Below are 27,580 nucleotides of genomic sequence, written 5' to 3'. Positions count from 1 at the left end.
GAGGGGAGATGGTGGGGGGGGGGTAAAGACCAACACAGACAACGTTTGCATTGTGTTTCTCACCACCAGGTCCCAGGAGACAAGGGTCAGGTGGTGGCGATCCTTGTTTGATGGAAGAGTGGGGAACCCCAGGGGTAGGGTGGAGTGGGGATGGTGGGGGCGGGGAGGGGGGAGAGGAAGCAGGGAGAGGGTCCACAGACCTAGAACCACACCCCCCAAAGTCAAATCACAAATTCCAGTTGCACAGGCAGATCCCGTCAGCCTTGGGCCCGGAGCCGATGTCCTGAAGATTGAGGGAGGATGAACAGGCAAAGGAAGGGTGTGGACACACGGGGGGAGGAGAGAGAGGATTGGGCCAAGACCCTCTGTGGGCTCACCAAAGTCGCATCCTCAGGCCTGAGATCCCACCACTTTACCCCGGGGTATGGTGGCAGCCATCTTGTCGTGATCGATTTAGATTTATTGCAGGGAACTGCCCATCCCATGCTGGGCAGGGGGGTTGAGGGTGGATTGGGGGGGAGAGGGGCACTGAGGTGGGGGTGGCGGAGTTCTCTGTCTCAGGCCGGTACCAGGACCCCAAAATGAGTCCTCAGCTGTTCCAGGAAGACGAAGGTGAGCACGGTGTGAGGTACCAGGCGAATCGCAGCGGGGACAAAGCCCTGGGGGAGAAAGAGTCAGACGTTGGGGTCGGACAGCTGACTCTGTTCACCCCCCCACCTGAGGGGACCACCGATTATTGGACCCCAAGGCGCACCCCTCTCCTCCCACCCCAGGACCCCTTGACCCACCTCAACGTTTGTCCTGCCTCTCCTCCTCAAAGTGCACCACATCCTCGTTCACTCCAGTGGTGCCACCCCACCCCTCGCACCCTCACTGCCCCCAGCTCTTCTCACGTCTCCTTCACCCCTTGGTCTTTCTGACCCCTCTCATTCCTCCTCATCCACCGATCCCTCGATCCACAAGACATAGGAGCAGAATTAGGCCATTTGGCCCATCGAGTCTGCTGCACCATTCAATCATGGCTGATCCTGTTTCTCTGTTCCCCTCCTCCACTCCAATCTCCAGCCTTCTCCCCGTAACCTTTGACGCCATGTCCAATCAAGAACCTATCAATCCCAGTGGAGGGATCCCATCCCTCCTCATCCCACTCGCCCCTTGATTCTTCCAATCCCATCCTCATCCCATCTCCTCCATCCCACCCTCTATCCTTCTAACCACATGCACCCAATACACCCCCCAAACGTTAGACCCCTCCACAACCCTTCAACTGCCCTCCCATTCCTCCCCAACTCCACGTCCTCTCTTACGACCCCACCCTCCCCTTGCTCCACGACGCAGTCCCTCCGAGCTCCAGGATACACCCTACCCCGCTCAGACTGCACCCCAACAGTGAGTGATCCCCACCCAGCTCACCTTGTAGAAGCCCAGAGGTCCCAGTCGGGAAGTCTCCAGCAGACAGTGCCACACCCCCTGGGGGAAAGAGCACAGGTCCAGGTTTGGCATCAACTGATTGACAATCACCCCTCCACCAGCCCCAGCCCAGCACGAGTGAACCAACTACCCCCCAGGATCAAGACCAAAAGGAAACTTGGGGAACAACTTGATAGAAAACAAGTTAGATTGAGATTCTTAAATTGGAAGAATTGACCAAGAGGACTGACGAGGGCCGGTTGTTAGATGTTATCTACACAGATTTTAGCAAAGTCTTTGACAAGATCCCAAACCCTACAGTTGGGAAGTTGAGTTCTCACCCCACCCACTCGATCCCTCCATTCCCCTCCCGAACCTCCCGACGTGGGGTCTAGGATGGGCTGACTGACAGGATGTGAAAATTGGATTGATGCAAATGTTCTTCCTTACATTATTTATGTTTAACGTGATTTCTTCGAGAGGCTGATTGAACTTTTGTGCACAGACATACGCGTAGATGACAGTAAACTCAATCTGGACAGTGTGGGCCAGCCTCCCAGTTGCATACCTTGTACATTTACTGACCTCTGGTCACATCTGACTACCACCTCTCCCTGCCCAGTTAGACGCCCTCTTCCCCCGATCACACAACACGTGTCCCCACGTTCTCGAGATTCCCTCTGCCTCTACAGAACAAGCTCACATCCCTTTCCCCGTCAGAAGCCTGAACCATAAACCCCGCTTCTCCCTCCACGGGCTCTGACTGACCTAGCGAGCATTTCCAAAATTCTTTAGTGCAGGCATTCCCAATCTGGAGTTCACGGACTCTTCGGTTAATGGTGAGGCTCCATGGCATATAAAAAATAACAAGGTTGGGAACCCTCACTTCAGGTTTTTGTGCTTGACAGCATCTGTTACAACAGGGCAGGTGGCCATTTGGCCCATCGAGCCCATGTTGTCCTTCAGCTGGCCCAATCCACTCCTGGCTCTGGAACACCACCACCAGCCTGGGGTCACTCCACGTTACCTGGTTATTTCAGGGCTGACTCGGGTAAGCTGTCGTTTCATACCGGGGTCGTCTGTCCTTAGGAACAGCTACCCGAGCCCGGGAGCCACCACAGAACACAGACCCTCCCACTGGGACACGGGCTCCCGACGGCACGACGGAGGCTGACCCCAGAACCAGGCCGGACCTTACCCGATACTCCCCCTTGGCATTCATCAGCCGAGTCTTCAGGACGTCCAGGGGTTGGCAGAGGAACGTGGCACAGCCACCCTGTATCCGGAGGCAAGGGTCAGTGTTAGAGAGGGGTCAGGAATACTGACCCAAACCCACACCACCACGTCCAGAGGCAAGAGCCAGACCGACCCAGCCCCAGAACCCCCGTTAGAAACCCCTCCCCCACTGACCCGGCCTGGGACGTGCCCAACCACAGCCCATCTGGGCAAGCAGACCGCGTCACAAACCCGAGAGAACACAGTGTAACTGGGTGACCGACATGGACAGCCGAGGCGGGCGGGGTGTAATCGGGGCGTCAGTAACGGGGGAGGGGGAGGTGAGACCGGAGACGGGCAGTGACGGGCGGGATGGGGTGCGACCGGAGACGGGCAGTAACAGGGTGAGACCGGAGACGGGCGGGATGGGGTGCGACCGGAGATGGGCGGTGACGGGCGGGATGGGGTGCGACCGGAGACGGGCAGTAACAGGGTGAGACTGGAGACGGGGTGACGGGGTGAGACCGGAGACGGGCGGGATGGGGTGCGACCAGAGACGGGCAGTAACAGGGTGAGACCGGAGACGGGCGGGATGGGGGGCGACCGGAGACGGGCAGTAACAGGGTGAGACCGGAGACGGGCGGGATGGGGGGGGGACCGGAGATGGGCAGTAACAGGGTGAGACCGGAGACGGGGTGATGGGGTGAGACCGGAGACGGGCGGGATGGGGGGGGGGACCGGAGACGGGCAGTAACAGGGTGAAACCGGAGACGGGGTGATGGGGTGAGACCGGAGACGGGGTGATGCGGTGAGACAGGAGACAGGCGGAGACGGGGGTGCAATGGGGTACTTACAGCAATAAAGCTGGACAGGAAGTGGGTGAAGATGTTGTCTGCCAGGAGGCCGGTGCTGAGCACAAGCTGCTTTGCCTGATCATAACAGGCCAACTGCGGGAGGAAGTCCGAGCGGTTCAGTCACGTCCCAAACGCACGCCCTGACTAGACAGCAGCCCAGACGGCTAGACGGCCCTAAACCCGCCCACCGGCAGTGTTTTAGCCATGCACCTTCGCAGCTGAGCCACAACTTGGCCAGAGACGACCCGAACCGGACAGCTGAAATCAAACACCGGGTCCCAGCCCAGGAGCAGGTGACCAGAGCCCAGACACCACGGTTCAGTGACTGTGGGGAGCTGGTCTCACCATCGCCCCAGATGCCCCTGCACCCCACCCCACCACCCACCGGCCTGGGACCTGCCTGAGTGATGATCCGGTAACTGTAAAGGTGGGGGCAGAGAGACCCTTTCCCCTCAGCATGTCAGACCCCCCCCACCCTGCCCGGACTGCTCTCCCTCCCCTCACGTTCCCCCGTCGCACACTCGACACCGTCACCCCTCCCCGTCGCACACTCGACACCGTCACCCCTCCCCCGTCGCACACTCGACACCGTCACCCCTCCCCCGTCGCACACTCGATACCGTCACCCCTCCCCGTCGCACACTCGACACCGTCACCCCTCCCCCGTCGCACACTCGACACCGTCACCCCTCCCCGTCGCACACTCGACACCATCACCCCTCCCCGTCGCACACTCGATATCACGTCCTACCTGCCCAATGGTGACGAGGGCTCCTCGACTCGATGCCATGGTGGCGCCGGAGAACAATTTCTTCACACCCTCTGTGAGGGGAGAGCGGCTACTCAGTCAGGGCACCGGGAACGTTCCCCACACCCCCACCCTCGGTCAGGGCACCGGGAACGTTCCCCACACCCCCACCCTCGGTCAGGGCACTGGGGACGTGGCCCACACCCCCACCCTCGGTCAGGGCACCGGGAACGTTCCCCACACCCCCACCCTCGGTCAGGGCACTGGGGACGTGGCCCACACCCCCACCCTCGGTCAGGGCACCGGGAACGTTCCCCACACCCCACCCTCGGTCAGGGCACCGGGAACGTTCCCCACACCCCACCCTCAGTCAGGGCACTGGGGACGTGGCCCACACCCCCACTCTCGGTCAGGGCACCGGGAACATCCCCACACCCCACCCTCGGTCAGGGCACTGGGGACGTGGCCCACACCCCCACCCTCGGTCAGGGCACCGGGGACGTGGCCCACACCCCCACCCTCGGTCAGGGCACCAGGAACGTTCCCCACACCCCGACCCTCGGTCAGGGCACCAGGAACGTTCCCCACACCCCCACCCTCGGTCCTATCCAATCTCAGCTCCACTCACCCCCTCCCACCCCAAATAAAACCCTGACAACACCTCTCACTCGGTTTACCGGTGTTGCATCAGGGAGCATCCTGACTGGTTTTGCCGGGGTCTGGGTCAGCAGTCCCAGCGCACAGGAACGCAGGAGACGGCAGAGAGCAGCGTCCAGCCCTCTCCACCTCGGACAGCGTTTACACGAGGCGCTGGGTCAAGGCAGCAGGTTGTATCAGGGATCCTCACCGTCTCGGCCATGCCTTCTTCTCATTGATATACAGCCCACGTAAGTACATGTGTACACACACACGTTAATAAATTTACTTTGAGCTTTGAGCACAGGCAAAGACCTTGTTTACAATCAGGCAATAAATACAAAAGCCTGAACTCACGTACTAAAAGGCTCAAGGACAGTTTCTACCTCACCATTATCAGATCCTGAATGGACCTTGTACGATAAGACGGACTCTTGGTCTCACAGTCAACCTGGTTATGACCGTATTTTATCATTCACCTGCACTGCTCTCTTTCAGTAGTTTTTACACTTTATTCTGCATTGTTATTGTTTCACCTTGTTCTAGTTCATCACTGTGTAATGATCTGATCTGCACGAACAGGATGCAAGACAAATCTTTCACTGTATGTTGGTAATGTGACAATATTAAACCAATACCAAATCTCTGTTACCATCCCCGTGCACGGGCCCCTGGCAGCTGAAGACAAAGCCACCAATGGTGTACAGACTATGCCCGAGGATCAGCAAGATTCCAGAATTTGGGGGCATGGGGGGGGGGGAGTGAAGCGATTGGTGGAGCACGCCTGCCCCCCAGTGGCTCTCAGTCTAACTGCAGCCTCAGCACAGGCAATGGCTCACTCCTGCCCCACTGTGGCTCCCAGTCTAACTGCACCTCAACCTCAGCCAATGGCTCACTCCTGCCCCCCTGTGGCTCCCAGTCTAACTGCACCTCAACCTCAGCCAATGGCTCACTCCTACCCCCCTGTGGCTCCCAGTCTAACTGCACCTCAACCTCAGCCAATGGCTCACTCCTGCCCCCCAGTGGCTCCCAGTCTAACTGCACCTCAACCTCAGCCAATGGCTCACTCCTGCCCCCCTGTGGCTTCCAGTCTAACTGCACCTCAACCTCAGCCAATGGCTCACTCCTGCCCCCCAGTGGCTCCCAGTCTAACTGCAGCCTCCACATCCCCTGAACATGGAACATTTCAGCACAGTACAATGTTGTGCTAACCTTTCAACCAAGATTAATCAAATCCTTCCCTCCCACATAATCCTCCATTTTCCTTTCATCCATGTGCCAAAACTTTTCAGTATCGCAGGACTCCAGCCCTGTACCCCATAAAGGAATTTGTGGTGACCCCGTGACACATGTCCTGACGTGCAAGGAAAGCTGAAGAAACTGCAAGCAATCTCGATGCTTTGACATTGAATGGGCTAACCTGACTTTGATCAGCACCTTTCCCACCCCCACCGTGGCGAGGGTGGGGATCCCCACTTACTTCAGCGTCCCCCTGGTGCCCACCCACTGGAGACGAGGGGAAAATCACTCACCTTCCTGGAAGACTCTGTAAATCCCGTCCAGCGCGTGTTTGTAGCTGCCGGGGAGAGAGGGAAAAGCGATGAGCTAGTGTATGCACAACCGTGCGCGCAGCCTGCGTTTCAACGGCGCCTCTCCCGTCCCTGCCACAAGGTCACACAGCACCTGGAGATCCGCTTCCCGGCACGTGGGCACAGTAAGATCCCACTAACAGAGACACAAGACACCGCAGACGCTGGAATCTAGAGCCACAAACCACCTGCAGGGGTATCGTAGGTCGAGCAGCATCTGTGGTGGGGAAGGAGCCCCACACCAGGACTGAGAGTGGAGACAGGGGATGATCGGGGTAGAGGGGAGAAGGGGTGGGGTGAGTCAGGGTCCGGAGATGATTGGTGGACCCATAGGAGGAAAAGATGATGGGCTTATCTCTCGCCCCCATCTCACCATCTCCCCTCTCTGTCCTTCAACCCAAAACACAGACAATTCATCTCCCAACCCATCGTGCTCCATCCACCGAGTTCACCAGCAGAGGATTTGGAGAAACGACTTTTGAGCAAATTCCCACCGACCTGGGTGAGAACACCAGAGCAGCTCCTCGCTCTCCTCTTTTTATTAACTATAAAAGTCTATTCACATCACATATACACAAGGTTCAGACATTCAATATTTACAGACAGTAGGTTTACTCAGATTAAAACATGGTTACTAGCATTTATGAAACTGTGTATAACATCTATAAACCTCAGCTGCCAGGAGTCCCCCACTGTACCCATTGTGACCGCGTGCTCCCTCTCCAGGGACAGCCGGGCATGAATGTATTCCTGGAAAAGGGGCAGCGCCCGCCACTTTCCGCTGCCTCATCCCGCGCATGGCCATCTTGGCCAAGCCCAGGAGCAAACCCACCCCAGGAGATGCTCCTCACGCCCCCCCCGTCCCCTTCCGAACTGGGTGCCCATGTATGCGAGGAGCGTGGGACTGGTGCAGACAGAACCTCAGCAGCAGCCCCTTCGGAAGCCCAAAGGGGGGGGGCTGCAGCCTCTCACGTCCCGTGTAAGCGTGGTGCACTGACTTCTCCCCTCCACAGAATGGACAGGTGGTGGACGGGGTGTCGGTGAACTTGCTCAGGAACCTGTTGTACGGTACTGACCGGTGCAACACCTCCCCCCCACCCCCGGTCCCGTCAGTGTCTCCGGGGGTGGGGGGACATGAGGGTCTGCATACCCCCCCCAACACAGAAAGGTAGCACATCCAATGATACGGCCCTTTACCAGCCGCATTCCACTCATTTTCCATCCAGCCCCCTCACTCTCCCCTACCTCCCATCACCTCACTCACTGCCACCAACCCATTCTCCCTCCACCCTACCCCTGGCTACCTCGCCCACCTCTCAGAGTGAGTGTACGGCCCCTAGATCCGTCTCTTACTGGGGACCCACTGACACTATAGGCAGCTGCCCTCCCCTTCCAACCATCCCCTACCCTTCCCTCCTCACCTGCTTCGAGGGAGGTAGGAAGGGTGGGTGGGTAGGTGTGGAGGGGGGTGAGCTGGGTTCCTGCCCTCTGCTACAGACCCTCCCCCTCTCCGTTCCACCAATCATTCCTTCTGGGCAAGTCAACGGCAGGCATCGTCCCAGTAAACTGGACTCAGCCCCGGTGAGGTGAACCCGCCCAAGTCCAGACCCTGAACTGCCCCCCTGCCCCCTCAGGGGGACTCACAATCTCGAGCAACAAATCCGCCGCACCGTCACCTGACAGCTGGGGCAGGCAGGAGCGCCGGCTCTCTGGGCAGGGATTGTACTGGGGGTGCAGGCCGAAAGGCCGGTTGTCCGGCCGACACTCACTTCCTCCGTAGTTCGACCGGCAGCTTCATGTCGTTCTGCATCCTGCAAGGGAAGGGAGAGGCAGAGGGTCAGTCACAGGGTCCTAGTGCCCGTCGCAGACGAGGGCCAGCTCACACGGTCAGTGGAATGGATCCACACCTCAGGGGAAAGAGACGTTCCACTGTGATTGGCAAACGCCCTGATCTAATCCACACAGGGAAAACTCGAGCAGCAGACAGCCCAAGAAGGGAGTTTAAGCCCAGCCAAATGCCAGGAGCAGGGTGCACGGGGAGGGAGGGAGAGGACGGCTCTTTCTGGAAGTCCGAGGTCACCCCGTGAGGTTGTGGGATAGTGGGGGGGGGGTCAAGAGGGATTATACAGCAACATAGGACAGAACCAAGGCCAGAGCCCAACCCCAAGGTTAGGGAGTTCTAGGGCAAGGAGGGTAAAGACCAAGAGTTTGGGGGGTGGGGAGTTCACAGCCATGAGGCTCATAATGCCCCCTCAACTACTGTCCCTGCCCCCCCCACCCCCCCTCACCTCTCTGTGGCCGCCAGGTCTGACACCCCTGGGTCAGCGCTGACCACCAGCCGCTGTCTGAGGTGCTGAAATCCAGGAGACAACGTGGGGAGGGGTCGGAGTTGGAGCAAGGGGGGGGTGGAGAGACACACACGAAGCGGGGTGGGGAAAGAGAAGAGGGTGAGGGGGGGAGACGGAGCGGGGGTGAGAGAAGAGGGTGGAGAGGGAGGGAGGAACGCCCAGCAAGTTTGACGTCACCACAGCCCACTGACCTGACATTGACCATATCTGCCGGCGTGCCGACAAATCCCCCGGTGAAACCTGCAGGAACAGGATCAGGAGAAGTGGGTTAAGGAGGTTGGAGGGGTCGGCACAGGGACCCACCCTCCTCCAGGCAGCAGGCAGAGATCAGAGAACTCTCACCCAGCCCACATGAGCCCAGCCTGACGATAGGGAGGGGGAGCGACAAGGTACGCAGACAAGGACACAAACAAACACCGGGATACACGCACACGCAAATACAGGGACAAGGACGCAAACCGATACATGGTGAGACGCAGAAAATGTCGGCCTCCAACTAACCTCCAAAGGCTCCCAGCAGGACTTTCTGGTAGAAGGGGAGGGAACCGGTGTTGCCTCTGGCTAGCTGGTCTCTCACCGTCTCATAAATCGCAAAACGGGTCAGCGAGTAGGTGAGCTTTGGTGAGTGGGGGAGAGAGGCAAAGTTACCAGAGCAGCAGCTCCTCATCACACAACCCTACCCCCCACTGACCTTGTGGACCCAAACCTTTCCCCAAGCCCCCCCCCGACCCCCTCGTCCCTGACTTTCTGTGGGCTGTTGGACTGTCCTGGCCAAACCCAATCAGTGCGGGTCAGCGTGAGGATCGCCACACTTGCCTGGAGTTGAGCGCCGGCGGGAGCGGGCGAAGGCGACAGAGACCGAGGCCCCATCTCTATAGTACGGTGGCTTCTATGCTGGTGCTCAGAAAAATGAGGGAGGACAGATGTAGTGGGTTGACTGAAACATTTTAAAGATGCTGAGGATTCTTGCCGGGGGGGTGGGAGTGCTTGTCCTCCAGGAAAACATCCAGGACTTTAAAAATAATTTTAAATTCTGGGAGAAGATGGACGTGTAATGAGTGGGGGGAAAGGTCAGTGGGGGATTGAGGAGGTAATTCAATTGTGACCTTGCTTTCAGCTGACCAGATTCGTCTCGAAACCTTCCCGCTAGCCACTGCCCCCACATCTCCCCTCCAAATTCTAGGGGTGGGGGGAGGACAGGATTCATGAACTGTGTGTGTGCACACACACAAACATGCAGCACTAATGTGTGTGTATTTTATATGCAACACACTCACTCACTAACATGCACAGACCCACACAGCTGCATTTGTCCAGCAGATTTAACTGCACAGTAAAAGCCCCATTCTGCCCCACGCCCCGTGCTCTCCCAGGTTTAGGAGGGCAGATGTGAGGGGCAGTGACGGGCCGGAAGGTTTGGGACTGACTTTGGGGATGAATCTGGTCCGCCGAGTCCGAGAGGGTGCAGTTAGCCGAGAACCCACCGGGGGGCAGTCGTGCTCCACCAGCGGCAAAGCCTGGTCTTGCCACTCAGAACATGAACACAGTACAGGGGCCGTCGGCCCACCGTGTTGTGACCTTTTAAGCTACTCCAAGATCAATCTAACACTTCCCTCCTACGTAGCCCTCCCGTTTTTGATTATCCATAAGAGACTCTTAACTATCCCTAATGTACCGGCCTCTACGACCACCGCTGGCAGGGCGATCCACACACCCACCACTCTGTTTAAAAACTTGTCTGACATTCCTCACCCCTGCCCCACTCCACTTTCAGCTCACTGGGTCCCGTCTCCCGTACTCCGTTCATACTTGCTGGGAGAGCCCCTGTACTCCCTCCCCCGCCTGCCTCTGAGCAGCTCGGACAGAATACTGGCTGTGTCCCAAGTGAGAATGAGTTTTGAGTCGTTTCGGTGGCTCCGAGCCCAGATCAGTGAATGGTCCTGAATCACAAGTTCAGACTCAGCACAGCTTTGCCGTCTCCTTGGCGACGGTTCATTAACAAGCAAAACACTTCCCCGAACTCCCCGCTTTCTCAGTTCCCCGGACACGCTGCCCGTGTCCTGGTGGGCCAGCTGTTCCCCACCCACACCTGGGGGCTGAATCATTACAAACACTTTCGAAACCCCCACTGGCCGGACTTCAGTTAACCCTTTCCCTGGCGTCATGCTGAAATTGTACAAGTTGTTGCTAAAGCCTAATCTGGAGTTTTGTCTGCAGTTTTGGTCACCTACCGACAAGGAAGAGAGCAGAGAAAGTTTACAAAGACGTTGCCGGGTCTGGGAAAGATCGAATAGGTTTGGACTTCATTCCTCAGGATGTAGAAGATTGAACAGAGATTTGATGAGATACACAAAATTATGAGGGGTATAGATAGGGTAAATGCAAGCAGGCTTTTTTCCAGTGATTGGGTGGGACTACAACTAGGAGAAAGGTGAAAAGTTTTAGGGAAACAAGAGGGGAAACTTCTTCACTCAGAGGGTGGTGAGAGTGTGGAACGAGCTGCCAGCACAAGTGGTGAATGTGAGCTCGATTTCAATGTTTGAGAGAAGTTTGGATTGGAGTAGGCAGTTCAGCACGGACTAGATGGGCCAAAAGGGCCTGTACTGTGTTGAGCTGATTCTCTCTCCTGGAGTTCAGGAGGACGGGGTGAGGGTGTTGTGGAAAATCTCATTAAAACCTGCTGGATAGAAGGACCCCCGGAATGAAAGGGTTAACGGGAAGAGCATTTGATGGCTGTGGGGCTGTACAAGAATGAGCGGGTAATCACTTGAAACTTTACTGAAAGGCCCGGACAGAGTGGATGTGAGGAGGATGTTTCCAACACCGGGAGAGTCTGGGACCAGAGGACACAGTCTCAGAATAGAAGGACGATTCTGCAGAACAGAGACAGGGAGGAATTTCTCCAGTGGTGAATCTGTGGAATTCACTGGCAGAGGGCTGCGGAGACCTAGTCACTGGGTGTATTTAAGGAAGTGACTGGTAAGTTCTGGATTGGTGAGGGAGTTGAAGCTGGGGGAGTGGGGATTGAACAAGAATCAGCCATGATCAAATGGCAGAGTAATCTCAATGGGTCAAATGGCCTAATTCGATTTATACAGAATACTTTGAAAATCAAACTACTCGACAGCTGTCTGCTGTTGTTTGTAGTTCCAAGCAAACCAAAAGGGAAATTTATGCTGGTCACATTTAATGGGGGAAAAAAATTTGTTTTCTCATAAAAGTAACTTGTAGCAAAACCTACGACACTGCACATATTTCATGGATATATGACACAAAGAGCACCCACACAGCGTAGCAATACGCAGGACACTGTTACGGCCGGGGGTGTCCCCACGTCTGGAGTTCAGTCCTGCAATGAGTTGCTGTGTTCTCAACAGGAACCAGGTGGACTGGTTTCTACCCACAGACCAAAGACGTACCAGTTAGGAGGTTAACTGGACATTGTAAATTGTCCTGTGATTAGACTAGGGTTAAATCGGTGGGTTGCTGGGGACTCGTTGGGCTGGAGGGGTCTGTGTTGTCCTGTATCTCAGGTAAATAAATATATCATATTACTGTCATCACTCACTGATTTCTCTGCTGGTTTACCTCTCCTTTGTTGACAGCTCAGTTACTGTGAAATACCTCCCCAACTTTCCCCTCAGTCAACTTCATTGCCCCCATCGCCACTGTGATCTTTATCAACACTAACCCTCACACACGATGGGCTGAATGGCCTTCACCCACCCCCCCCCGGTAATACTCAGCACCAGGAAACACCCAGCAATGACTCATCCCTGAGTACACCAGCCCAGCACAGCAAGCTGTCAAATTTCTCAAAAATCATAAATGTCTCTGACATTCAAAATTGAAAGTTACAGATAAGCCTTGTTTTGTAAATAATGATCTATAAACTTCAAATACTTAAAACACTTAATGAATTCAATAAATTTAACCTCAGGTAAAAGGCTACAATTTCCCACTCCAATCGGATTCGTGGAGTGGGTTTCCTAGATCTGGAAGTTGCCACTGTCCCGCTGGACTCCAGGAAGAATCGGAAGGTGGAACAGGACAAAAATAACACCTGGAAGTTCAGGAAGACCTTGACAAACATTGGATCAGACGTGGAGAGGTGGGCGGATGGGAGAGAGAGAGACTGGCGACAGCCAGCGCCAAACCGACCCCAAAACAACAATAGTTCTCAGGATAATGGGAGCTGGGTAAGAGATTTTCTCCCAGGGCGGCGATGGCAAACACTGGAAGGTAAATGTTGAAGGTTTAAAGGTTTACAGAGATTGGTGGATGCCTGGAGAGGGGTGAAGGAAAGGGTTGGAGGCAGATGCGATGGGAGCGATGAAGAAGATTTTGGATTGGCTTGGGAACAGGTTTGGGGGGGAGATGGACCGATACAGGCAGAGGGGTCAGCATGGAAAGGCCAAAGAGCCGGCACCTGTGCTGTATCACTCTGCGTTCAGCGTGCCGTCCGTAACGCTCTGCGTTCAGTCTGTACGCTCTGCGTTCAGTCTGTACGCTCTGCGTTCAGCGTGCCGTCCGTAACGCTCTGCGTTCAGCGTGCCGTCCGTACGCTCTGCGTTCAGCGTGCCGTCCGTACGCTCTGCGTTCAGCGTGCCGTCCGTAACGCTCTGCGTTCAGCGTGCCGTCCGTAACGCTCTGCGTTCAGCGTGCCGTCCGTACGCTCTGCGTTCAGCGTGCCGTCCGTACGCTCTGCGTTCAGCGTGCCGTCCGTAACGCTCTGCGTTCAGCGTGCCGTCCGTAACGCTCTGCGTTCAGCGTGCCGTCCGTAACGCTCTGCGTTCAGCGTGCGGTCTGTACGCTCTGCGTTCAGCGTGCGGTCCGTAACGCTCTGCGTTCAGCGTGCGGTCTGTACGCTCTGCGTTCAGCGTGCGGTCCGTAACGCTCTGCGTTCAGCGTGCGGTCCGTAACGCTCTGCGTTCAGCGTGCGGTCTGTACGCTCTGCGTTCAGCGTGCGGTCTGTACGCTCTGCGTTCAGCGTGCGGTCCGTAACGCTCTGCGTTCAGCGTGCGGTCCGTAACGCTCTGCGTTCAGCGTGCGGTCTGTACGCTCTGCGTTCAGCGTGCCCTCTGTAACGCTCTGTACGCTTCACCAACAACAAGTCAGCAGCAGGGAGACCATTCAGCCCACTTATCCCTGCTTCAGCAGTCAAGGCAATCGCAGGACCAACTCCGTGTTAGACACTGTTCCCATCCCCACCCCCCCTCACATCTACAGTCCACAGACCCCACCCTGACTGCGTGTTGGGACCTCTCACAACCTGCTACCCCCCCCCACCCCCCTCACATCTACAGCCTGCAGGTCCCCACCCTGACTGCGTGGAGTGTCGGGACCTCTCACAGCCCAGTCTCCCCCCACCCCCCGGCACCCCCTCCCCTGCTTCTCTGCCAAAGCCCTGAGTGGCAGCTGTCTGGGATTTCCCGTCCCCTCCCTTCGTCTCCACTGGGGGGGGAGAGGTGGAGGGGCAGCACTCCTTCCCTTACCTGCCGGCACAGCGAGGCGCTCAGGCCGTTGTAGAGGGCCAGGACGCCGTCGTTTCGGATTACGTGCAAAGCCATTCCCGTCATTTTCATTTTCACCTCCTGCTGCGTCTGAAGATGGACCTGTGAACAACAGAGACAGACAGCCGTCACCCACCCCTCGACGCACACACAGCACAGACGGGGGGGGGGGGAATCTCCCAGTCAATTCGGACAATGTGACTGTTCGCAGGTCTCGCTAGCGGGCCAGCGGTCGAGGCTCTGCCCGGGAAACACCCTCGGAGGCAGAGCCAGCAGTAGCCACGGGGACGGCGGGGGGGCTTCGCGCAATGGGGAGGTCGCTTCGCGGGCTCGCGTGGCTCCAGATGGCGACGACAGCATTACAATCCCAAAATACAAAGGCAAAAGATTAACCCCTTTAAACACCGAAACGGTGAGACGAGTCATTTGCGTCAGTGACCGACGCTGTCCGAGGACGTGCCGCAAGCAGCTGCAAGTGTCACCAGCTTCTGGCACCAACGCAGCACGCCCACAGCTCACAGACCTTTAATCCGTACGCCTGGGACTGTGGGAGGAAACTGGAGCACCCGGGGGAAACCCAGGCAGTCACACACAGAACGTACAAGCCCCCGACCGCCGGTGCTGTTACGCTGATCGCCACACTGCCGCACCGAAATCGGGGAGTTTCAAATTGAAACCCTGGAAGGCTGCAGGTCCGCACAGAACCAAGCTCTTCGGCCCATCGAGTCCATGCCAGCCCATCAGCCTGATCCGGACCAGAGCCCTCACACCCCTTCCATCCATGTACTTATCCAAACCTCTCTTAAATATTGCCATCAAACCCACGTCCACCAACACACTCTCACCACCACCACCCCCCTGAATGAAGAAGCTCCCCCTCAGATTCCCCTTAAACACGAGGGGCGATTGATAAGTTCTTTCGAAGTTTTAGATTTTGATCAGAAAGTCTCTTTTTTTTGGCTGTATCCTCAAAATGGACTGCCCAGTTCCCTTTTTTTTGGTTTTGTTTTCTATAGTGTAGTGGGGTTTTTTTTTCCATTAAAAACCAAATGTTTTTCTTTTTTAAACCCCTTTTAAAGAAAGGGGCTTTCCTTCCTCCACCATCAACTCTGTTCTCAAACACATCTCCCCCATTTCACGTACATCTGCTCTCACTCCATCCTCCCACCACCCCACTAACAATAGGGTTCCCCTTGTCCTCACCTACCACCCCACCAGCCTCCGGGTCCAACATATTATTCTCCGTAACTTCCGCCACCTCCAACAGGATTCACCACTAAGCACATCTTTCCCTCCCCCCGCCCCCCCCTGCATTCCGCAGGGATCGCTCCCTACACGACTCCCTTGTCCATTCGTCCCCCCCATCCCTCCCCACCGATCTCCCTCCTGGCACTTATCCGTGTAAGCGGAACAAGTGCTACACATGCCCTTACACTTCCTCCCTTACCACCATTCAGGGCCCCAGACAGTCCTTCCAGGTGAGGCGACACTTCACCTGTGAGTCGACTGGGGTGATATACTGCGTCCGGTACTCCCGATGTGGCCTTCTATATATTGGCGAGACCCGGCGCAGACTGGGAGATCGTTTCACTGAACACCTGCGCTCTGTCCGCCAGAGAAAGCAGGATCTCCCAGTGGCCACACATTTTAATTCCACATCCCATTCCCATTCTGACATGTCTATCCACGGTCTCCTCTACTGTAAAGATGAAGCCACACTCAGGTTGGAGGAACAACACCTTATATTCCGTCTGGGTAGCCTCCAACCTGATGGCATGAACATCGACTTCTCTAACTTCCGCTAATGCCCCACCTCCCCCTCGTACCCCATCTGTTATTTATTTATATACACACATTCTTTTTCTCTCTCTCTCCTTTTTCGCCCTCTGTCCCTCTGAATATACTCCTTGCCCATCCTCTGGGTTTCCCCCCTCCCCCTTTTCTTTCTCCCTGGGCCTCCCATCCCATGATCCTCTCACATCCCTTTTGCCAATCACCTGTCCAGCTCTTGGCTCCATCCCTCCCCCTCCTGTCTTCTCCTATCATTTTGGATCTCCCCCTCCCCTCCCACTTTCATATCTCTTACTAGCTCTTCTTTCAGTTAGTCCTGACAAAGGGTCTCAGGCCGAAACGTCGACTGTACCTCTTCCTACAGATGCTGCCTGGCCTGCTGCGTTCACCAGCAATTTTTAAATAAAGGAAGTAAGATAAGTTTGTGGCCTAAGGTAGAAGGAGATGAGTTATTAACTTCAAATGTTCTACATAATCACGCAAAGTTGAACTGCATGTGCATGTGACGAGAGCTGTATAACTCATCTCCTTCTACCTTAGGCCACAAACTTATCAATTACCCCTGCAGTGGACACTTTCTGGAGGTCCAAGATCCGTATGCTCCACGACCGCTGGACTAAGTGTGTAAATGTAGGAGGGGACTCATATTCAAAGATTCAAAAAACTTTATTGTCATTCTAACCGTACATCAGCTCTGCAGGGCAGAATGAGACAATGTTTCCCAGGAGCAGTGCAATCATAACATAACAAACACAACACTAAATAATAAACACAACAATAAATAGTAAAACACAACAGCCACATGTCAGTTAAAATCAAGTTATAAGTGTCCAAAGCAGAGTCAGGTGGAGCAGCTATTCAGCAGTCTGACTGCCTGTGGGAGGAAGCTGTTTAGTAGCCTTGTGGTTTCAGTTTTGATGCTCCTGTAACGTTTGCCTGATGGCAGAAGAACAAACAGTTCATGGAGAGGGTGTGAGGGGTCTTTAATTATGTTGAAAAATAAATGTGCTAGGTTTTCTAAAATTGACTCCTACCTTAGGCCACGAACCCATCAATCACCCCTCATATTTCACCTTTCACCCCTAACCCATGACCTCTAGCCCTAGTCTCAGGCAACCGAAGGGGAACAGCGTTGATGTATTCACCCGATTTAGACCCCCTCGTGATTTTGTATCTTTATCAAATCTCCCCTCATTCTCCTGTGCTCCAGGAATAAAGTCCTAACCTATTCAACCTTTCCTTATAACTCAGGCCCTCGAGTCCCAACTAGTCTTTGTAAGTTTAGCTGAGTGACTGTGACGACACACAATTCTGAAGTGGTATGGGTTAGTAGAGTGAACGGTGACGTGGGTGTAAACTCTTAGGGGCATTAGGGCCCGTTACTAACAAAGACACTGGCAAGACACAGGTCAGAGCTGTCAAAAGGCATTTACTGATTACAGCAGCCCCTCACTTGAAGCAGAAACAGTGTCTAACCTGCCGTGACTATCTGCTGATCTGTGGTGTGTTTACGCCAGCTGAAGCCGTGGCCCCTGGAAACCTGCCAACTCGAGCCGGTCTGGAACAGGATTTAAAGCGGCCGACTCAAACATCGCTTTGATTTGAGCGCCGAGCTGTGTTTGCCCGCGGCTGGGGATTCACGGCTCCTGGTTCCGCCCGGCTCGAAGGTTAGCTTCAACCCTCACAGGGGCATCGAAACACATCGTTTGCGTCAATGACCGACAGTCTGAGGAAGCGCTGGCGACCCTCCCCTCAACTGTCGCCGCCAACTAGCGTGTCCACAGGTTTCTAACCCTCACTCTGACCCGTTCCTGGTTGGAATGCGCGAGGAAGCCCACGCAGTCGCAAGAAGAACACAACGCTCTTTACAGACAGTGGTGGGAATTGAACAATCGCTGGTGCTGTAAAGCGTTACACTACAACAACCATTTCCATTCCGTCTCCAGTGCACTCTCAGCCAAAGCCCCGGCCACAGCAGCACCGACCGACACCCACACCCACACCCAGCCACAGCGGCTGGGGGAGGCCAGGAGGCGAGGAGGTTTCCGCTGGGGACCGCAGGGTTCCAACGTCTCAACGTCGGGAGGGGTTCACCAGGGCTCGGGGTCTGGGAGCTGGGGAGAGTCAGAGAACGCCAAGGCTTTCTCCCCCCCCCCCGACTGAGGTCGTGCGTAAGCGGAACGTGACGGGAGAACAGAGCTCACGTGAGCGCCGCCCGCGAAGGGAGTGCGCTGGAGCGGGTCCGGAATCAAACTCGCCAAAGCCGACCCCAGTACTGCTGGCGTTGGCAGGGATGTGAGCCGGTAACAAACGCTGGCCACCGTGTAATGAAACGCTGTCGACTGGACACTCAACGGGAAAGACCGCGGACTGATCCGGAGGCGGGTGCAGTCCAATGGCCCCCAGTGAGAGTCATGGGGCATTTAACACAGGCACAGGCTCTTCAGCCCATCTACTGCACACTGGACTGTTAATTGGATCAGTCCCATTGACCACAGCCCACTACACCCCCCCATTCACATACTTATCCAAACTTCTCAAATGTTGAAATCAAACCCACATCCTCTGGCAGCTGTACCACTCTCCAAGTGAAGGACTTCCTCCTCACGTTCCCCTTCCCCTGAAATAGTTCTCCTTTTGCCCTGAACTTATGACCTCTAGTTCTAGTCTCACCCAACCTTACCCAAGCCAGCTGGCATTTACCCTGTCCATACCCCTCATAATCTTGTATGCCTCTATCAAATCTCCCCGGCCGAATACGGGGTGTTACTCCCCCCAACCTGCAAGTGGCCACATTGCGGCAGTAGAAACAGAGAAAACCTACAGCGCAATACAGGCCCTTCGGCCCACAAAGCTGTGCTGAACATGTACTTAGTTTGGAAATTACCCAGGGTCACCCACAGCCCTCTATTTTTCTAAGCTCCAGATACCTATCCAAGAGTCTCTTAAAAGACCCTATCATATCCGCCTCCACCACTGCTGGCAGCCCATTCCACACACTCACCATTCTCTGAGTATAAAACTTACCCCTGACATCTCCTCTGTACCTACTTCTAAGCACCTTAAAAATGTGCCCTCTCGTGTTAGCCATTTCAGCCCTGGGAAAAAGCCTCTGACTATCCACACGATCAATGCCTCACATCATCTTATACACCTCCATCAGATCACCTCTCATCCTCTGTTACTCCAAGGAGAAAAGGCCGAGTTCACTCAACCTATTCTCATAAGGCATGCTCCCCGATCCAGGCAACATCCTTGTAAATCTTGTCTGCACCCTTTCTATGGTTTCCACATCCTTCCTATAGTGAGGTGACCAGAACTGAGCACAGACCAGGGTCGTATATAGCTGTAACATTATCTCTTGGCTCTTAAACTCAATCCCACAGTTGATGAAGGACAATGCACCGTATGCCTTCTTAATCACAGTCAACCGCGTTTCTGCCATACATTTCCCTGAGAACATCTGTTCCCAGTTTATGCTTCCAAGTTCCTGCCTATAGCTTTATATTTCTCCTTACTCCAATTAAACGTTTCCCTAACTGGTCTGTTCCTATCCCTCTCCAATGCTATTGTAAAGGAGATAGAATTATGATCACTATCTCCAAAATGCTCTCCCACTGAGAGATCTGACACCTGACCAGGTTCATTTCCCAATACCAGATCATGTACAGCCTCTCCTCTTGTAGGCTTATCTACATATTGTGTCAAGAAACCTTCCTGAACACACCTATCAAATTTTACCTCATCGAAACCCCTCGCTCTAGGGAGATGCCAATCGATAACAGTTGAGAAATTAAAATCTCCACCGCAACAACTCTGTTCTTATTACACCTTTGCAGAATCTGTCTCCCTATCTGCTCCTCGATGTCCCTGTTACTATTGGGTGTCTATAAAAAACACCCAGTAAAGTTATTGACCCCTTCCTGTTCCTAACTTCCACCCACAGAGACTCCGTAGACAATCCCTCCACGTCTTCCTCCTGTTCTGCAGCCGTGACACTATCTCTGATCAACAGTGCCACACCCCACCTTTTTTGCCCCTCTCCCTGTCCTTTCTGAATCATCTAAAACCTGGCACTCTAAGTAGCCATTCCTGTCCTTGAGCCAACCAAGTCTCTGTAATGGCCACCACATCATAGCTCCAAGTACTGATCCACGTTCTAAGCTCATCTGTTTTGTTCATGATACTCCTCGCATTAAAATAGACACATCTCAAACCGTCAGTCTGAGCTCGTCCCTTCTCTATCACCTGCCTGTCCTCCCTCTCACACTGTCTACAAGCTTTCTCTATTTGTGAGCCAACCGCCCCTTCCTCCGTCTCTTCAGTTCGGTTCCCACCCCCCAGCAATTTTAGTGCAAACTCTTCCCAACAGCCTTAGCAAACCTTCCTGCCAGGATATTGGTCTCCCTGGAATTCACGTGCAACCCTTCCTTTTTGTACAGGTCACGTTTGCCCCTAAAGAAATCTGAATCCCTGCCCCCTGCTCCAATCCCTCAGCCACGGGTTTATCCTCCGCCTCACTCTATTCCTACACACACTGTCGTGTAGCACAGACAGTAATCCCGAGATTACTACCTTTGCGGTCCTGCTTCTCAACTTCCTTCCTAACTCCCTGTAGTCTGTTGTCAGGACCTTCTCCCTTTTCCTACCTGTGTCATTGGTACCAATATGTACCACGACCTCTGGCTGTTCTCCCTCCCACTGCAGAATATCGTGGACACGATGTGAAACATCCCAGACCCTGGCACCTGGCAGGCAAACTACCATCCGAGTTTCTTTCCTGCGTCCACAGAATCGCCTGTCTGACCCCCTAACTACAGAGTCCCCTATCACTGCTGCCATCCTCTTTCTTTCTCTACCCTTCTGAGCCACAGGGCCAGACTCTGTACCAGAAATGCGGCCACTATTGCTTCCCCCAGGTAGGATCCCCCCCCCCAACAGTACTCAAACAGGAGTACTTATTGTTAAGGGAGACAGCCACAGGGGTACTCTCTAGTATCTGACTCTTGCCCTTCCCTGTCCTGACTGTTACCCATTTATCTGTCTCCCAAGGCCCCGGTGTGACTACTTGCCTATCGCTCCTCTCTATCACCTCCTCACTTCCCCTGACCAGACGAAGGTCATCCGGCAGTCAGGCCCTGACGTGTCAGAATGGGAATTCGAGCTAGAGTGGAAGTGTGTGGGACGCTGGGAGATCCTGCCTTTTGCAGTGGAAAAAGCTCAATGAAGGGGCCTCCCAACCTACATCAGGTCTCACCGATGCAACATGTGATCTGCGCTCAAACGGTTTTCTACCTCTCTGAGCGTTTACAGCTTTTGGACTTTTCCCTACTGAAGCAGACGACCTCGCATTTTCTCCACGCCCTTGTTCAAACCCTTTCACTAAACCTGTCGCTATCCGCCCTAGGCATACTCCTGAGCAGACTTCAATACATCAAGGAATGGAACATCACAACGGGAGCACAGTGACACAAGACGTGTGGGGTGGGGTGGGGCAGGAGGCACACCACCACACACACTCGCCAGGAGGAACACCAACACACACTCACCAGGAGGAACACACTCACCAGGGGGCACACCACCACACACTCACTGGGGGCACACCACCACACACTCACCAGGGGGCACACCACCACACACACTCGCCAGGAGGAACACCAACACACACTCACCAGGAGGAACACACTCACCAGGGGGCACACCACCACACACTCACCAGGAGGCATTGCAACACTTGCTGGCTGCCCCCAGCACACCCTCGGACACTGCTGGCCCCTGACACAAATTACACATCTCGCTACGTTTTGATGTTTCAATAACACACGTCAAATTAAAGCTCATCTTTACTTTATGATAATCTACCTCAGAGTCACGGGTGTGGGTTTGAGATCCGTTCCTCTGCACGCTCGAGTTCCACATTTTAAACTGGTGTTCAGAATGGTGCTGGGCCCGAATCCGTCAGGCCTGACAACTCCCGACAGGCCTGACCCAGGCAGGGTCTTACCGGCTTGTGAGAATGTAGTACTCTGTGAGTGTTTCAGTTCTTTTTTTTTTAAATGGCAGCATTTTCAAAAGGGTTTTAAAGTGTTGTTGGAATGTATGTGGATGTCAGAGACATCCAAGGAAGATTTGGATTTTGACAGACCAGCCAAGGTGTTTCAAGGTTCCACACCACTACAACCCTTGGGCTTTAAGTCGCTCATGGGATGTGATGTTATCAGCAGTGCTTGCATTTACTGGCAAATTAAATCGATTTATTACTGTCACATGTAGAGTGAAAAGCTTTGTTCTGCAAGTTCATTTCATTGCATCGGTACATTTGAGTTTGTGCAAAGCAAGAGTTCACAATTTGGGGTCCAGGAACCTTCGACTAATGGTAGGGTTCTGAGGCATACGATAGGTTGGGAGCCCCTGGTGCAAGGGGAAACAATAGCAGAGTGCAGAATAAAGTGTTACATTTACAGAGGAAGTGCAGAAGCAAAGCCGTATCAAGGTAGATCATGAGGTCAAGAGTGATCTTGTTGTACAAGATGGCTAACACAGTCCAAAGAAGAGCTGGGGGCAGGCCGCGAGTGTCACCATGTTTCTGGTACCAGCATGGGTCGCTCACAACTCACTAACCCTAACCGTACATCTTTCGGAACGCAAGAGGCAACCATGGCAGCCAGCAGAATCCCACGTGGAGATCACACAAACTCCCGGCAGGAACTGAACCCCGATCTTACAGCTGGCAATGTGAAATGTAATGCTAGCCGCTTGCAGCGAGATCTACTGCCACCAAGAACAAACTCTGACAAACTCCTACAGATGGAGTGGAAAGTATATTGACTGGTTGCTCCACGATCGGGTATGGAAAGGAAACGGCAACACCCTCGAATGGAAAATCCTACAACAAGGAGTGGATACGGCCCAGCCCATCAAGGGGAAAACCCTCCCCATAACTGAGCAGATCTACACGAAACGCCGTCGCAGGAAAGCAGCATCCATCGTCAGGGACCCCCACCACTCAGGCTAAGCTCCCTCCTCGCTGCTGCCATTGGGAAGGTGGTGCAGGAACCTCAGGACTCTCACCAGCAGACTCAGGAACAGCTACTCTTGCTCAACCATCAGGCTCTTGAACCAAAAGGGATAACTTCACTCATCCCATCACTGAACTGATCCCACAACCTATGGAGTCACTTTCAGGGACACGTCTCATGCTCTTGGATTTTTATTGCTTATTTATTTATTTTCCCCCTTTTTTTTTGTATTTACACAGTTTAAGGATTTATTGAGAATGCCCACAAGAAAATGAATCTCAGGGTTGTGAATGGTGTCACATATATACTTCGATAATAAATTTAGTTTGGACTTTGAAGGAATTTGAATCAGATTCACTGTCACTAACATAAATGGTGTGAAATCCGCTGTTTTGGGGCAGCAGTGCAGAGCAAAGGCGTCAAGACAAAGTTAATAAATGGAGGAATAGTGAGGTGGACCGTTCAGAAATCTGGTGGTGGACGGGAAGAAGCCTTTTCTGAACCGTTGAGTGTGGGTCTCGGCCTCACTGTACCTCTTCCCCAGTGGTAGGAACGAGAAGAGGCTACGTCCCGGACGGTGAAGAGCCTTTGTGTGATGGCTGGAGGTGGTTGCACTACTAAATGCGAGACACAGCAAAAAGCCGTGCGCACGTACACACACAGACAATTTCATCAGGTCGTGCAAAGGAAAAGCAGTAACAATGCAGAATAAACTATTACAGTGCAGGCAAACAAAAAACTGCAAGGTCACAATGAGGTCTAGAGTCCATCTTCCCAGAACACAGGACGTTTTCTTTATTTGTTAAATGTACATCGCAGCACGCAGTGAGATGCAGTGCCTGCGTCAACGACCAACGCAATCCGAGACGCGCTGAGGGCAGCCGGCGGGCGTCGCCGGTATAACACGCCACAACTCTCTAACCCTAACCCGTACGCCTTTGTAACATGGGAGGAAACTGGAGCACCCGGGGGAAACCCACACGGTCACGGGGAGAACGTACAAACTCCTTACAGGCAGCAATGGCAATTGAACGCCCATCTTTCAGCTGTCGCAGTGAAGTGTTACACTAACCACTACGCTACTGTGCTGTTACACAGTCTTACGATGGGGTGAAAGGGAGTTTTTACGGGGACTCGCACAAAATGCTGCAGGAACTCAGCAGCCCAGGCAGCACCCGTGGAAATGAATGAACAGTCGACGTTTCGGACAGAGACCCTTCGTCGGGACTGGAAAGGAAAGAGGAGGAGTCGAAGTCAGAAGCACGTGAAGGAGGGGGAAAGAAGTACGTTGGTAGGAGATAGGTGAAACCGGGAGGGGGAAGAGTGAAGTGAGGAGCTGGGAAGATGATTGGTGAAAGAGATACAGGGCTGGAGAAGGGGGATCTGACAGGAGAGGGCAGAAATCACGGAAGAAAGGGAAAGGGGAGGAGCACCGGGGGGAGGTGATGGGCTGGTGAGAGAAGGAAACTGGAATGGGGAATGGGGGGAATGGGGGAATTATCGGCAGTTTGAGAATTCAATGTCCATGCCATCAGGCTGGAGGCTGTCCAGACAGAATATAAGGTGCTGTTCCTCAAACTGAGCGTGGCTCAGCGTGGCAGTAGAGGAGGCCATGGACTGACATGTCAAGTTGTGTGTGTCCCGCCGGGGGTCTCTGGTGCAGGAAGCTACAGCGATTAACAGGAAGCTGAGTAGGGTAATTGAGGGAGGTTTCCTCACAATTGAGGAAATGGGATCACTCCTCAGAGAGCTGAATCGTTTCTCCCTGAGAGAGAAACTGGGTCAGAGGAAATGATGCAATAGGCACTGGCCCGGAATAATCAATGTCAAACCACAGGAAGGAGCAGCAAGACTTTGCCCCGCTAATCAGCACACACAGAGCTCAAAACAATTCACTCTGGCAACAATTAACCAGGAGCAGGTAAACATTCACAGAGTACCTCGCCTCTGCCCCACCTGCCCTGACCCATCCTTCTCCACTGACCAATGATCTAAATCCATTAGCGCACGGCCCCTACCCTCAGGTTAGGCAGTGCCAGAGAATCCAGGCTCGTTCCCAACCTCGGGACTTCACACGTCTCCGCTGAGAACACGGGAGCTCCCCCAGGGTTGTCCCACATCCCAAAGACGCACGAGTGGGTGGGTTGATTGGTTGCTGTCAACTGCCTGGCGTGTTTATGTAAGAGAATCTGGAAGGGGGCATGGCGGGAGCATGGGAGGGTAAAATAGGCTTAATGAAAATGGGTGGCTGCTGCTCAGCACAGACTAGAGGGGCCGAAGGGCCTGTTTCTGTGTCATCTCTCTCCAAGACACTACGAGGGGTGATTGATTAGTTCGTGGCCTAAGGTAGAAGGAGTCAATTTTAGAAAACCTTGCATATTTATTTAGTCCAGCGGTGGTGGGGCATACGGATTCCTTCTTTGTAAAAGTTGGCATCTTGGACCTCCAGAAAGTGGTCCACAGCAGGAGTCATTGATAAGTTCGTGGCCCAAGGCAGAAGGAGATGAGTTATTAACTTCAAACTTTCTGCATAATCACTGAAAGAGTTGAACTGCATGTGCATGTAAGGAGAGCTGTATAACTCATCTCCTTCTCCCTTGGCCACGAATCTCCCCCTGCTGTGGGACACTTTCTGGAGGTCCAAGATGCCGACTTCTACAAAGAAGGGATCCGTACGCTCCACGACCACTGGACTAAGTATGTAAATGTAGGAAAAATAAATGTGCTAGGTTTTCTAAAATTGACTCCTTCTACCTTAGGCCATGAACTTATCAATCAGCCTTCGTCTGTCCTTAACTTCCAACTATAACGCACCGAGTCTGACCACCAGCTAGCTGGGCTTTTCAAGTCAGACGAAGGTGAAAAATACCCGATTTACTCTCACACCACTGTCTCAATGAAACTCCCCCCCCCCCACACACACACACACACACACACACACACACACACACACACACACACCTTTCACCGTGAGCAGATCTCCACCACTCCCCCTCTTCTACCGCTCTCGCTGCCTCGGGAGAGCTGCAGGTATAATCAAAGACCCCCCCCCCCAACCCACCCCAAACATCCTCTCTTGTCCCATCGGGCAGAAGATACAAAAGCCCTGACAGCACAAACCACCCGGCCGAAGGACTCCTTTTACTACGCTGTTACCAGCCGAGCTCACCGTGAACTTCCGAGCTTTCTGTCTACCTGCACAGCACTCTCCCTCTCTCTAACCGTACCACACCAAATCCTGCATCTCACTTTGTACTACCGGGCTGTAATAACCCGTACCTCAGCAAAACGAACCAATAAACCAATTACTATACTGCTGGGTCCGGCTTGCCAGACCTACATTGCACTCAAGTGCAGATCTGCTTGATCCTTGCATTGGCCGGCCATTCCGCACGAAAACTAGCCCTTCGGCCCAACCCATCGCTGCTGACCAATTTGGTCCATATCCCTCTAAATCAGGGGTTCCCAACCCGGGGTACACAGACCTCTCGGCCAATGGCATTTTTAAAAAAAGCTGGGAACCCCCGCTCCAAACCTCGGGGCCACGAGCAGCAAAAGACAATTCTGGAGGAACTCAGCGGGTCGAGCAGCGTCTGGAGGACGGTGGACGTTTCCGGACAACAGAGTACGCGACATAGATTGCCCATTTCCCCGCGCGGACGCTGCCTGACCCGAGTCTCTTCAAGCAGTTATCCCCGCGAATATTTCCTATTCTTTTTCCTTGCTCGGTTCAGCCGGGACTCAAAGCGGGAAGGAGCGGCGGGGAGCGCTCGGGTCACCTAGCTGGAGCGCAGCCGCCACAACCGGGGACTTCGGCACGGAGCCTCCGAGATGGAGCAGGCAGTGGGGCTAAACGAAGCGGGCTGGAGACAGGGGCCTCGATTCCCAAACAGCAACGGGGGCAAAGTTCAAACCCCTCGCTGCAGCACCAACTCGCCAGATCCTGCGAGGGTTGGCAGTCTTGAGCAACACGCGTGAAATGCTGGAGGAATTCAGCAGGTCGGGCAGCAAAAGAGTCGACATTCATTTAAAAGTTCTATAATTAAATGACCGAGTTTGCCTCGTGATCAAAGGCCCGGCGTGCCGCCTCACTGCAGAAAATCCGCATTTGAATCTAAGTGATCCGGCAGGAAATGATCCCTCCCTCCCTCCCTCCCGCCGGCGATACATCCCACGCAGCCGGCTGCCGATGTGCCGGGGGGCTCAACACTCACCTTGAGCAGGTCCAGGGGATGGGTGCAGCACGCCGCCCCGCAAGACGCCAACCCTCCGAAATACCAGCGAGAGATCCGCTTCTCCGTCATTGCTGCCGAGGGAGCTCTCTACAACCGCTGGCCTCGCAGTGCAGGCGACCGACAGGAAACCCTGCTTCCCAGGGCTGAGCTGCTGTGCAGTGCGCGGAGTCGGAAGCATTGACGGGGAGAAAGAGGTTGGCGTCCAGCGCAGCCGAGACCGGC

The 27,580-nt window shown here is 54.2% G+C and overlaps 1 protein-coding gene across 1 annotated transcript; it reads right to left on the bottom strand.

Moving 5' to 3' along the window:
* Positions 1–118: 118 nt before the first annotated feature.
* Positions 119–27,580, bottom strand: slc25a10a (solute carrier family 25 member 10a). The gene is made up of 11 exons (XM_063030583.1): positions 27,338–27,580; positions 14,296–14,415; positions 9,302–9,416; positions 8,992–9,040; positions 8,222–8,263; positions 6,396–6,439; positions 4,231–4,301; positions 3,480–3,572; positions 2,609–2,686; positions 1,414–1,470; positions 119–659 (listed from the first exon to the last, which is right to left on the bottom strand). The coding sequence occupies exons 1-11, from the start codon at positions 27,425–27,427 to the stop codon at positions 558–560; spliced, it is 861 nt and encodes a 286-aa protein (XP_062886653.1). The 5' UTR covers positions 27,428–27,580; the 3' UTR covers positions 119–557.

This window comes from Mobula hypostoma, chromosome 22, assembly GCF_963921235.1.
Source record: "Mobula hypostoma chromosome 22, sMobHyp1.1, whole genome shotgun sequence".
Taxonomy (NCBI): Eukaryota; Metazoa; Chordata; class Chondrichthyes; order Myliobatiformes; family Myliobatidae; genus Mobula; species Mobula hypostoma.
The sequence above is the reverse complement of the archived record's forward strand: the minus strand, read 5'-3'. Positions and strand labels throughout refer to the sequence as shown.

Bases quoted from the DNA above. Each gene is read 5' to 3' on its own strand.
- slc25a10a (XM_063030583.1), bottom strand. From the start codon at position 27,427: ATGACGGAGAAGCGGATCTCTCGCTGGTATTTCGGAGGGTTGGCGTCT. The intron at 14,416-27,337 runs GTGAGTGTTGAG...TGTTGTTCACAG, and splicing joins ATCCCCTGGACCTGCTCAAG to GTCCATCTTCAGACGCAGCA. The intron at 2,687-3,479 runs GTAAGTACCCCA...CTCCGGATACAG, and splicing joins TCCTGTCCAGCTTTATTGCT to GGTGGCTGTGCCACGTTCCT.